Here is a 12,662-nt window from a genome sequence, read left to right as displayed (position 1 = left end):
TTACTTGTGATTTAGGAATAATTTATCTGGCATATATTTAACGTAAATGGTATGCTTATGTAACATACAGTCAGTGAATGAAGTGGAGTTAGCTAGGTTTAATATGAGATTAGAAATTAGACAGCTTCAAAATATCTTAACAAGAATGGCACATTAGTGTACGGAGGGAGGAAGGAATGTAGGGACGGAGGACTTGCAGCTCTCACAATATCTACTACTCACCTCCACCTCAAAGACCTGAATAAAATACATAGAGAGAGAGAGCAAGAGAGAGAGAGAGAGATAGAGAGAAAGACAGACAGACAGACAGACAGACAGACAGACAGACAGACAGACAGACAGACAGACAGACAGAGAAACTCCAGACCGTTTCTGGTACTTGGACTGAATTCGGCAAAACAGTACCACTACCCTGGCCGTAGGTTCTCTCATAGAACAAGGATCTCAATAAGAATCATAATTCTAATGATCTATTCTATTTACAGCAGTCGGTTCTGTGCTCTCACCCAGCTCTTCTTCTTCTTCTTGGCCTCCTGCTCCTTCAGACTACTCAAGCTGGAGTGGCTGGTGATACTGTTCAGGCTGGAGATGCTCTCGGACGAGTTCTGCCTCTTCATCTGAAGCTCTGGAGAGAGGAGAGGAGCAGGTGAAAAGAAGTGTTCTGGACAGAGGAGAGGAGAGGAGATTGTGAGAAGAACTGTTCTGGAGATAGGAGAGGAGCTAGGGAGAAGTTCTGGAGAGAGGAGAGGAGCTAGTGAGAATAACTGTTCTGCAGAGAGGAGAGGAGCTAGTGAGAAGAACTGTTCAGGAGAGAGGAGAGGAGCTAGTGAGAAGAACTGTTCAGGAGAGAGGAGAGGAGCTAGTGAGAAGAACTGTTCAGGAGAGAGGAGAGGAGCTAGGGAGAAGAACTGTCTGGAGAGAGGAGAGGAGCTAGGGAGAAGAACTGTCTGGAGAGAGGAGAAGAGCTAGGGAGAAGTTCTGGAGACAGGAGAGGAGCTAAGGAGAACTGTTCTGAGAGAGGTGAGGAGCTAGAGAGAACAACTGTTCTGAGAGAGGTGAGGAGCTAGTGAGAAGAACTGTCTGGAGAGAGGAGAGAAGATTGTGAGAAGAACTGTTCTAGAGAGAGGAGAGGAGCTAGTGAGAGGAACCGTTCTGGAGAAAGGAGAGGAGCTGGTGAGAATAACTGTTCTGGAGACAGGAGCTAGTGAGAAGAACTGTTCTGGAGAGAGGAGGAGCTAGATAGAAGAACTGTTCTGGAGGGAGGAGAGGAGCTTGAGAGAAGAACTGTTCAGGAGAGAGGAGAGGAGCTTGAGAGAAGAACTCTTGTGGAGAGAGGAGCTAGTGAGGAGGGTGAATAAGGGTTGGGCGGTCTCCAGATTTTCACATCTTCATACCATCCTTTTCTCTTCCCGGGAGTATCGACTGATGGTCACTGAATGTTGATGCTAGCAAATATGACCAGTTGTCAAACTCAACTCCACCTCGTTATAAGAGAATGGAGTTGAGCACTCCTCAGCTACGGGAATAGTTTCGACAATAGTTTGACGGTATTGAAAAACCATCCCATGAATATTTACTGGTGAAAGTAGAGAAGAGAGAGATCAAAATGGTTCTGGAGATAGAAGAGGAGAGAGAGAAGGTATGTGTGTGAGTGATTATGGTAAAAGAACTTTAGGCCTTTGGTTGGCTCTCTACCTTCAGGCGGGATGTCAGGGTTGCTGAGGGCCACATGAATGATATCTTGGGCCTCTGTGTTCTTCGTCTTCAGGATCTCTATGGTCTCCTTCAGATCAGTCAGCTCAGAGTCCTACGGGGAAACAGGCTCAATACATAAACACACTGACAAAATGTTAGTTGTCTCTGGGAACTTTCTCAAAATTACCAGATTTTCCAGAAATCCTGGTTGGAAGATTCTCAGAATCAGAAGTGATTAAGCAGGAATCTGGGAATTCTCCAAAACTCAATAGAACAGCGCTGACAGATGAATCATAATCAAATCAACATGTATTTGTTGTGTACACAGATAAGCAGATGTTAAAGCAGGTGCAACGAAATGCTCATGTTTCTAGTTCCAGCAGCGCAGTGTCTATAATCACCCCAAAAGAGAAGAAGAAATGAATGAATATCAGAAAGAGCAATATCAGATGGGGATTGACTATGGAATTTCTATGGTGTCTCAGAGGTCCTGAAGGTTTGAAGGATCATGTTGAGTGGCTTGTGAAAACACAACCTTAGCACCATGTCAAGCTTTGACCAATGGCAGCGGTGCTGAGTCCCTGTCCTCTGCTCTCTAATAGGATGACACAGCAGTTAGATGGTGCCGGGGGGGGGGGGTCTGGTGGATTAGGCTCAGGGGTTGTTGTGGTACGTTAGACTGTCAACGCACTGTCTACACTCTAGGCTCACTATGCTCTCAGATTTTCATTGAGCAAAAGTAAATTGGTTCATTTGTTTGAAAAACTGTAGGTTAATATGAATTCCCCACACACATTTTTTGAAATGAATTTCTCACAACCAGAAGATACTGAATGTTTGCTACATCTAATTATAGTAAACTAGAAAGAGTTATGAATAATAAACATTTATTTTACATCGATTGGAAATAGCTGGATAGTAAATGAATAGAACAAAACTCAGCTCCACTGAAGTTTCTGAAAGTAAACGAATGTAAGAGACGGTAGCATAATGCAGCTGCATTTACCGGTACCTTCTGCTCCTGGCTGACCGACAGGGTCTGTAGACGTGACGTCATCAATTGCAGGCTCTGCTCAAACGCTGCTACCAAATTAGCCTTCAGAAAGAGAGAGAGAGAGAGAGAGGGGGGGGGGGATGTAGGGTGGAGAGGTGGTAGAGGGGGAGGGTGAGAGAGAGAAAGAGAAGAGGTAGGGTAAAGAGAGAGGTGGTAGAGAGAGAGAGAGAGATAGGGTAAAGAGAGAGGTGATAGAGAGGGAGGGAGAGAGAGAGAGGACACAGAGGTGAGTCACTGCACCACAGGCATACTACACATCAAGCAAATGGCCTTCTCCAGGAGGAGTGGGAGTGGTGAAGGTTTGGACAGCTGTGGAAGGTGAGGAAGATGAAAGAAATGGAGGAGAGGAGGGGGAGGGCGAGCGAGGGATGACTGGAGTATAGTACTGGGGCACAGGCCTCTCCAACCTTGTGTACAGTAGCATGGGAGACCTTTCTGAATGGTGGCAGAAAGCCTGGCGGTTAAGAGCATTGGGCCAATAACCGTTGCTTGTTGGGTTGCTTGTTGGGATCCCTGAGCTGACTTGGTGAAAAATCTGTTGGTGTGCCCTTAAGCAAGGCACTTAACCCTAATTGCTCCTGTAAATCGCTTGAGATGAGAGCATCTGCTTAGTGACTAAAATGAACTCGCATAGTGGTGTGTGTGGCTGTAATTTAATATGGTAACAATATCTACAGCAAGATGTTTTCACTTATATGGTATTTGTAGATACAGTGTCTTCAGAAAGTACTCATACACATTGACTTATTCCACATGTTGTTGTGTTACAGCCTGAAATCAAAATGGATTACATTGATATACCCATCTGCACACAACACCCCATAATAACAAAGTGAAAACACATTTTTAGAATTTTTAGCAAATGAAGTACAGAAATATCTAATTTAAATATGTATTCACAACCCTGAGTCAATACATGTTAGAATCACCATTGGCAGTGATTACAGCTCTGACTATTCCTGGGTAAGTTTCTAAGAGCCTTGCACACCCAGACTTTACAATATTTGCTCATTATTATCTTTTTAAGCTTGAAGCTCTGTCAAGTTGGATGTTGATCATTGCTAGACAGCCATTTTCAAGTCTTGCCATAGATTTTTAAGACCATTTAAGTCAAACCTGTAACTACACCACTCAGGAACATTCAATGTCATCTTGGTAAGCAACACCGGTATATATTTGGCCTTTTGTTTTAGGTTATTGACCTGCTGAAAGGTGAATTCATCGCCCTGTGTGTGTTGGAAAGCTGAGTGAACCAGGTTTTCGTCTAGGATTTTGCCTGTGCTTAACTCTATTCCGTTTATTTTTATCCTTAAAAACTATCCAGTCCTTGCCAATGAAAAGCATACCCATAGCATGATGCAGCCACTACCATGTTTGAAAATATGAAGAGTGGTACTCAGTGACGTGTTGTGTTGGATTTGCCCCAAACATTTTATATTCAGGACATACATTTAATTTCTTTACCACATTTTTTAATTTTTAATTTTAGTCCCTTATTGCAAACAGGATGCATGTTTCAGAATATTTGTATTCTGTACAAACTACCTTCGTTTCACTATGTTATTTAGGTTAGTATTTTGGAGTACCTACAATGTTGTTGATTCATCCTCGGTTTTCTCCTATCACAGCCATTAACTTCTTCGATATAGGCGGCGCTCTTTTAATTTTTGGATAAAAAAAATTCCCGTTTTTTCCCGATATTTTGTCACAAAAAGATGCTCGACTATGCATATAATTGACAGATTTGGAAAGAAAACACTCTGACGTTTCCAAAACTGCAAAGATATTGTCTGTGAGTGCCCCAGAACTAATGCTACAGGCGAAACCAAGATGAAATTTCATACAGGAAATGCCCCAGATTTTGAATGCGCTGTGTTCCAATGTCTCCTTATATGGCTGTGAATGCGCAAGGAATGAGCCTACACTGTCGTTTCCCCAAGGTGTCTGCAGCATTGTGACGTATTTGTAGGCATATCATTGGAAGATTGACCATAAGAGACGACATTTACCAGGTGTCCGCCTGGTGTACTCCATCAAAATTATTGCGTAATCTCCAGCTGCATGCATGTTTCCATTTGGTTCAGAAGAGAAAGGCAACTGCCACGAATGATTTATCATCGAAAAGATATGTAAAAAACACCTTGAGGATTGATTCTAAACAACGTTTGCCATGTTTCTGTCGATATTATGGAGTTAATTTGGAAAAAAGTTTGGCGTTGTAATGACTGAATTTTCGGGGGTTTTTCTTAGCCAAACGTAACAAAACGGAGCGATTTGTCCTACACAAATAATCTTTTTTGAAAAACTGAACATTTACTATCTAACTGAGAGTCTCCTCATTGAAAACATCCGAAGTTCTTGAAAGGCAAATTATTTTATTTGAATGCTTCTGACTGCTGAATGCTAGGCTTAATGCTATGCTAGCTATCAATACTCTTACACAAATGCTTGTGTAGCTATGGTTGAAAAGCATACTTTGAAAATCTGAGATGACAGTGTTGTTAACAAAAGGCTAAGCATGTGAGCCAATATATTTGTTTCATTTCATTTGCGACTTTCAAAAATAGTTAACGTTGCGTTATGTTAATGAGCTTGAGGCTATGATTACGCTCCCGGATACGGGATTGCTCGACGCTAGAGGTTAAACTCTGTTTTCAATGGGCCTCATGGTGAAATCCCTGAGCAGTTTCCTTTGTCTCCGGCAACTGAGTGTCTTTCAAGTAACTGGGTGTATTAATACACCATCCAAAGTGCATTTAATAACTTCACCATGCTCAAAGGGATATTCAATGTCTGCTTTTTTATGCTATTATAGACATTCTTCAAGGTAGATGTTCGAGACCTAGCTGGCGGCACCACACGGTGACTCAGACAGGAACCGTATCACCGGGTTAGCCTGTCAGCCAAGCGGGACGGGATGGGCGATCAAAGAGTCATGTGACAGCGAAGAACGGAGGAGGGATCTGGAAGCAACAGACATTCCAACAAACCTGTCCAAGCTGCTCCACCCAGAATCCAGAGGTGTGGGTCAGCGGCCAGCAGGCAGGGGGCAGCAGAGATTCCAGAACCAGCAGTCAATACAGCCAACAGTGGAGGAGAGATGGACAGTGGCATTAGGCGGGGTCGCACTATTTGTACACATTCACATGCACGCACAACCTAGACACACACAGATACAGACATTGGGCCAGAGGGCTGGCTATTCAATATCAATTATTACAAATTACAGTAATAATCAACTACAGTTAAGAGCAACATCATACAATTTAACACATGATAAAGATAACAACACAGTGGGTAAGGGCTGAAGCAAAACATATTCAATAATATGATACTATATTTTTTTATTAGTTGTTTATAAATACTGTTAATTCATGTATTATTACTGAACCAAGGTCTGTGTTCATCTCACATTCAATCACACAGTATCAGTAACATACTCAGGTCAGAGGGTTGGAGCATGTTAAAGGGTATTGCCAATAGATAGTGTTAGTACTGTAGTGGACTTTGACTTGCTAAAACAACACGCAACACATAGTAATCAAGTGAATTTCCTGAAAAGAAAGTTTTGGTTTTAGACTGATATCTCCACAGCCTTGAGAAAATGGTCTCTTTCAACAAATACAGTGCATGGCGGCAGGATTTCACTCACTCTCTTAACACATGTAATATACTGTATGAAGCATCTGATAGCAGGAGTGTCAGGCTGAGGTAAAGAGAGGTGAGGAGCGGGGCGGGAAGGAGGTTGACAGGGGTGAGGGGCGGGAAGGAGGTTGACAGGGGTGAGGGGCGGGAAGGAGGTTGACAGGGGTGAGGGGCGGGAAGTAGGTTGACAGGGGTGAGGGGCGGGAAGGAGGTTGACAGGGGTGAGGGGCGGGAAGGAGGTTGACAGGGGTGAGGGGCGGGAAGGAGGTTGACAGGGGTGAGGGGCGGGAAGGAGGTTGACAGGGGTGAGGGGCGGGAAGGAGGTTGACAGGGGTGAGGGGCGGGAAGGAGGTTGACAGGGGTGAGGGGCGGGAAGGAGGTTGACAGGGGAGAGGGGGCGGGAAGGAGGTTGACAGGGGTGAGGGGCGGGAAGGAGGTTGACAGGGGTGAGGGGCGGGAAGGAGGTTGACAGGGGTGAGGGGCGGGAAGGAGGTTGACAGGGGTGAGGGGCGGGAAGGAGGTTGACAGGGGTGAGGGGGGCGGGAAGGAGGTTGACAGGGGTGAGGGGCGGGAAGGAGGTTGACAGGGGAGAGGGGCGGGAAGGAGGTTGACAGGGGTGAGGGGCGGGAAGGAGGTTGACAGGGGTGAGGGGCGGGAAGGAGGTTGACAGGGGTGAGGGGCGGGAAGGAGGTTGACAGGGGTGAGGGGCGGGAAGGAGGTTGACAGGGGAGAGGGGCGGGAAGGAGGTTGACAGGGGTGAGGGGCGGGAAGGAGGTTGACAGGGGAGAGGGGCGGGAAGGAGGTTGACAGGGGTGAGGGGCGGGAAGGAGGTTGACAGGGGTGAGGGGCGGGAAGGAGGTTGACAGGGGTGAGGGGCGGGAAGGAGGTTGATAGGGGTGAGGGGCGGGAAGGAGGTTGATAGGGGTGAGGGGGCGGGAAGGAGGTTGACAGGGGTGAGGGGCGGGAAGGAGGTTGACAGGGGTGAGGGGGCGGGAAGGAGGTTGACAGGGGTGAGGGGCGGGAAGGAGGTTGACAGGGGTGAGGGGCGGGAAGGAGGTTGACAGGGGTGAGGGGCGGGAAGGAGGTTGACAGGGGTGAGGGGCGGGAAGGAGGTTGACAGGGGTGAGGGGCGGGAAGGAGGTTGATAGGGGTGAGGGGCGGGAAGGAGGTTGATAGGGGTGAGGGGCGGGAAGGAGGTTGACAGGGGTGAGGGGCGGGAAGGAGGTTGACAGGGGTGAGGGGCGGGAAGGAGGTTGACAGGGGTGAGGGGCGGGAAGGAGGTTGACAGGGGTGAGGGGCGGGAAGGAGGTTGACAGGGGTGAGGGGCGGGAAGGAGGTTGACAGGGGTGAGGGGCGGGAAGGAGGTTGACAGGGGTGAGGGGCGGGAAGGAGGTTGATAGGGGTGAGGGGCGGGAAGGAGGTTGATAGGGGTGAGGGGCGGGAAGGAGGTTGACAGGGGTGAGGGGCGGATGGGGTGTGGAGTACAGAGAGAGTAGAAGAGGTTGTGTCAGTACAGGGGAGAGAAGGGCTTGATAACTTGGTGGGGGTGCAGCGTTGATAATGTACCCCCCTGTAGTGCCTAGGGTTCATAAATCTCAACCACTATCGCTGGTGTTACTCACTCCCGAGGTATGGGTTCTGCGCGGGGGCCACAGCCAGCCTCTAGTAGGGTTCATTATGGCTGGCAAAGGCCAACTTTATCCTCCATCACGTTCAGCTATGACTGGAGGGCAGGAATAGCCCCTCTAGGAGAGGTTATGGTTACCTACCTGCACAGTGACTACAACTATGGCCAGGGGATTTGTCCTAGTAAGGTCACATGGCCAGGGAAAACTCTGGAACCAAACTCTAACTAACCAATACATAACTATAGAGTTGTTAACATTATCATTGAGTGGTTTTTGGTCAGCGAGTTAGACTGCGTTCTATGCTTTCAACACTGGGCAATAAAGTCACAGATAGATTTATGCCTCTATCACAGCCAGCACCATTTCTGATCTCACCATCTACAGCATGTTTTCCTATCGTAGCTCAACATCAGAGTAATCAACGCCTGATGATTCAGGCACTCTAAATAGCTTCATAATATCTTTATCAATATATCAGCATTTTTCAGACATGGTTTTTGTGTTGGCTTGTGTGGCAAAAAACCCATCATCACCTCTCATGTTTTACAATGAATAATGTCTGGCATCCAGAGACAGCTTCCATCCATCATACTGTATGTCCCAACACAGACATTAAGAAATGTGTTTGTTATGGATGCTGCTACCGTAGTATGGGACAAGTTGTGAGGCTGCTGTTGACGGAGACTCTCACAATCAATCCTAATAGAATCATGGTAGAACATCATGGAATCATGGTAGAACAAAGTTGTGTCATAGGCACATAATAAATGAGGTGAAAATGACAGACAGCCAGGGAGAAATCCAAACCCAGTCTAATAGAAATTATTAGCAGTAGAGGCATAATCCAGATTTGATTTATGCAAGAAAATAAAAGGCATGTTGTATATCAGAAATTGTGTAATATAATAATATAATATAACCTAAAATATTGTCATATAATTATACAGACCATAAATGTTCAACATTTTGTTTTCTTGGAAAGCTGTGAGTGTTATTATATAATACAATATCAGTACTTGTTGCATTTACAACTTGTCTATTGTTTTAATTTAATCTTTATTTAACTAGGCAAGTCAGTTAAAGTCAGTGTATGGCTGCGGATTGACTGCATTGTTTCAATGTTGGCATATTGGCAGTTAATTTGAAAAATGTATGGAATTATTCCTCTAAAACTGGCTGCTTAGTGAGCTAACAAACATACAGTGCAGATACATTCTTCAAATTCATGATTTTGGAGAATATATTATCACAGCACAGGAAAACCATGGTTGACCAACTCCCTGACCAAAATGGCTGCCCTTAATCCCATCATAAGAAGCTTCATGTCCATTCTAGCCAGACCGGTTGCTGCTTTAGCCAACTCCATTGTCATTTAGCCAACAATAAAATAATAGCATACAGTACCATAGTTTTGATTTGGCCAGACTTAGGCTACAAAACAATGCAACTTGCGCCTAGCAACTCAAGACTAGATGACCCCAGAAACAAATATGGCCACCATATAGAGGCTCAGAGGTTGAAACGTGAGAAGCATGTTCTACATACGTTGGCAGACAGCTGGGTAGTCAGGTTGGCCACTTTTTCCTGGGAGTTCTCCAGCTCGCGTCTCAGCTTGCGGATTTGCTGTGAAGAAAATGACAACAACAAGGTCCTTTAGACAGGCAGTGCAGGAAAACATATAATTTAACATACCTCCATACTGTGCTTTTCCCCACATCTCAAAGCGCCTTACACTGTATGGTGATATATGGCATTGGGTATTGGCTGGGTAAGGTGCATGAAACAAAGTAAGCTTATAAAAAAATGTAAATTGATATAAAGTTTTCCGGATGGGAGAGGATGAGATTATAAAGTAGGAAACTTGATGAAAAACAATAGACACATGGTTGCTGTACAATATCACTGCATGTTGAGTTACTCTGAACATGCTAAATGAATCAATTAAAAACACTGGAAAACAACAATGTTTCAGATCCTAAAGCACCGCTGAATGGATGGACGTGAACAGTATGGATGGATGAAAGCGAATGAGATGATATTGGAAAGATGAAGACACGGCGAGAGTGGAACAGCAGATCAGCCTTACCTCTCCTTGTATCCGCTCCTCGGTCTTAGAGAGCATAGTAGGACGGAAAGAAGAAACAACAAGAAAGAGAGAGAGTGAACTTGGGAGAGTGAACTTGGGAGAGTGAACTTGGGAGAGTGAACTTGGGAGAGAGAACTTGGGAGAGTGAACTTGGGAGAGTGAACTTGGGAGAGAGAACTTGGGAGAGTGAACTTGGGAGAGAGAACTTGGGAGAGAGAGCTTGGGAGAGTGAACTTGGGAGAGTGAGCTTGGGAGAGTGAACTTGGGAGAGTGAACTTGGGAGAGAGAGCTTGGGAGAGAGAACTTGGGAGAGTGAACTTGGGAGAGTGAACTTGGGAGAGTGAGCTTGGGAGAGTGAACTTGGGAGAGTGAACTTGGGAGAGTGAACTTGGGAGAGAGAGCTTGGGAGAGAGAACTTGGGAGAGTGAACTTGGGAGAGTGAACTTGGGAGAGTGAACATGGGAGCAGTGGATGATACGGTTGGTTAAGGTAGTTTCACAGTAGCTCTGTAAGTCTGGCCTTAGGTTGAAGTCACTATCCTGGGTTTACAGAGGGTAATGGGTTCAGACTGCATCCTATAGGAGTTCAGCAGGGTAAAAGCGGTGTAGAATAGCAGGGTTACCCAAATTCGGCCTGCGGGAATTATTATAATTGTTTTAATACTTTTCGTTGCTGGACATGAAAGACCGTAAACTCACCAGGAAATCAGGTTAAAGTGATTTTAACTTAGGAAATGTGTTCCCAAGTATTCCTACGCATAAATAGATATGTGATCGTATCCCTATAAAACGATATCTGTTTGGGTGTCTTGCGGTCAATTTGCAGTGTACAAATGATTTAAAACTAGGTCCATCCATTCAAGGAAAAATCGGCCCGTGGCTGAATGTAATTGGGGACCCCTGGCCTATATTGGGGACCCCTATTCTATAATGGGGACCCCTGACCTCTATTAAGGGACCGCTGGCCTATATTGGGGACCCCTAGCCTATATTGGGAACCCCTGGCTTATATTGGGGTCCCCTGGCCTATATTGGGGACCCCTATTCTATAATGGGGACCCCTGACCTCTATTGGGGACCGCTGGCCTATATTGGGGACCCCTGGCCTATATTGGGGACCCCTGGCCTATATTGGGGACCCCTGGCCTATATTGGGGACCCCTGGCCTATATTGGGGACCCCTGGCCTATATTGGGGACCGCTGGCCTATATTGGGGACCCCTGGCCTATATTGGGGACCCCTGGCTTATACTGGGGACCCCTGGCTTATATTGGGGACCCCTGGCCTATATTGGGGACCCCTGGCTTATATTGGGGACCCCTAGCCTATAGGAATTATATAAGGACACCAATTGTGAATTGTTATCTGGTGTATCAGTAGCAGTCAAACCCCTTTATATAAACATATATATAATGTAAACATAATGGTAAAGAGCTGGGTAAACAATGAAGTAATCTATAAACCATGGACAAAGTTGGAAAAGGAGAGAAAAGCCCATGTTTTGAGGTAAAAAGTCATCGTTGACAGCTCTGGAACGCATCAATGACATGGAACAACATGTCACCTCACTTCAGGCATGTTTTTAATCCAAGAGAGAAACACTACATGGTTGTATTTCTACAGTTGGCAGACCAGGCCTATATCACACACAGTCATGTCATTGTGAAGGGACCAACTGTTATAATCGTGAAAGTACATCCTGTAGGCACACAACAGCTGAGCTCAATAACTGTTTCTAGATGATTTAATAATTCTAGTACTCACCGAGGAATAGTTGGATGAAGTGTTTGATGCCAAGGAGAGGACAGAGCCATGGACTGAAATGAGGAGAGAGAAAAAACACAGAAATAGACAGAGAGAGCAGAATCATTCAACATGGTTTAATACTGACATATGCCATATTCACACTTCACAGAATATGCTACAAAGTGATTAATCTATCGTATTCAGATTTGTAAAAAATGCTTTATAGCCAGTAAACCTGCTACTGTGAGTGTAGATATACAACAGGGTATGAATTACAGTTGACCTGTGGCAGGATATAAGTACTTCATAGAAAACAACATAAAACATAACCCAACGCTGACAATGTTGAAGAAGATATGAATGATTATAGAGGAGTGACAGAGAAAACTGGGTCACCTCATTACACCTTTACATAATGCACATCTAACATGGAGGCACTCTCTTTCTCTCGCTTCCTCTCTCTCCCTGTATTGAGAACCCAGCCTCAAGGAGACCATTAGAGGGTTGTCTAGGCTGGGGGCCTGCAACATCACGGGAATGTGTTCCACAGGGTTGGAATAAGATCAGTTTCCCTTTAGTCGATTCAAGGAGTGAATAAATAGAAATTTCAAGTCATGAAAACTCAACAGTCACTCAAATGGAAATGGTGAAGGTGCATAAAGATGGCGGTCCCCATGTACCCACCACAAACGCCACATTTTCTAAGTTCTCCGTATTGTAAAGTGCTCTCCGTTACAATGTTATTGTATGTTCGTTAGCACAATATACATAATCCCAATTCAAGCTTCAACACAGGCACACTTTAAAT

General features: G+C 45.3%; 1 protein-coding gene across 1 annotated transcript in view; it reads right to left on the bottom strand.

Annotated features, from left to right (window-relative positions):
* LOC135540333 (neuron navigator 1-like) overlaps positions 1-12,662 on the bottom strand; it is a 159,882-nt gene that overhangs the window by 16,669 nt on the left and 130,551 nt on the right. Inside the window, exons 14-20 of the mRNA XM_064966922.1 lie at positions 11,873-11,925; positions 10,109-10,132; positions 9,568-9,645; positions 5,740-5,748; positions 2,702-2,791; positions 1,696-1,807; positions 507-625 (exon numbers count right to left, since the gene is read on the bottom strand). Of these exons, the coding sequence (XP_064822994.1) occupies positions 507-625; positions 1,696-1,807; positions 2,702-2,791; positions 5,740-5,748; positions 9,568-9,645; positions 10,109-10,132; positions 11,873-11,925 (485 nt within the window). The remainder of the gene's footprint in view (positions 1-506; positions 626-1,695; positions 1,808-2,701; positions 2,792-5,739; positions 5,749-9,567; positions 9,646-10,108; positions 10,133-11,872; positions 11,926-12,662) is intronic.

Source organism: Oncorhynchus masou, chromosome 5, assembly GCF_036934945.1.
Source record: "Oncorhynchus masou masou isolate Uvic2021 chromosome 5, UVic_Omas_1.1, whole genome shotgun sequence".
Taxonomy (NCBI): Eukaryota; Metazoa; Chordata; class Actinopteri; order Salmoniformes; family Salmonidae; genus Oncorhynchus; species Oncorhynchus masou.
The sequence above is the reverse complement of the archived record's forward strand: the minus strand, read 5'-3'. Positions and strand labels throughout refer to the sequence as shown.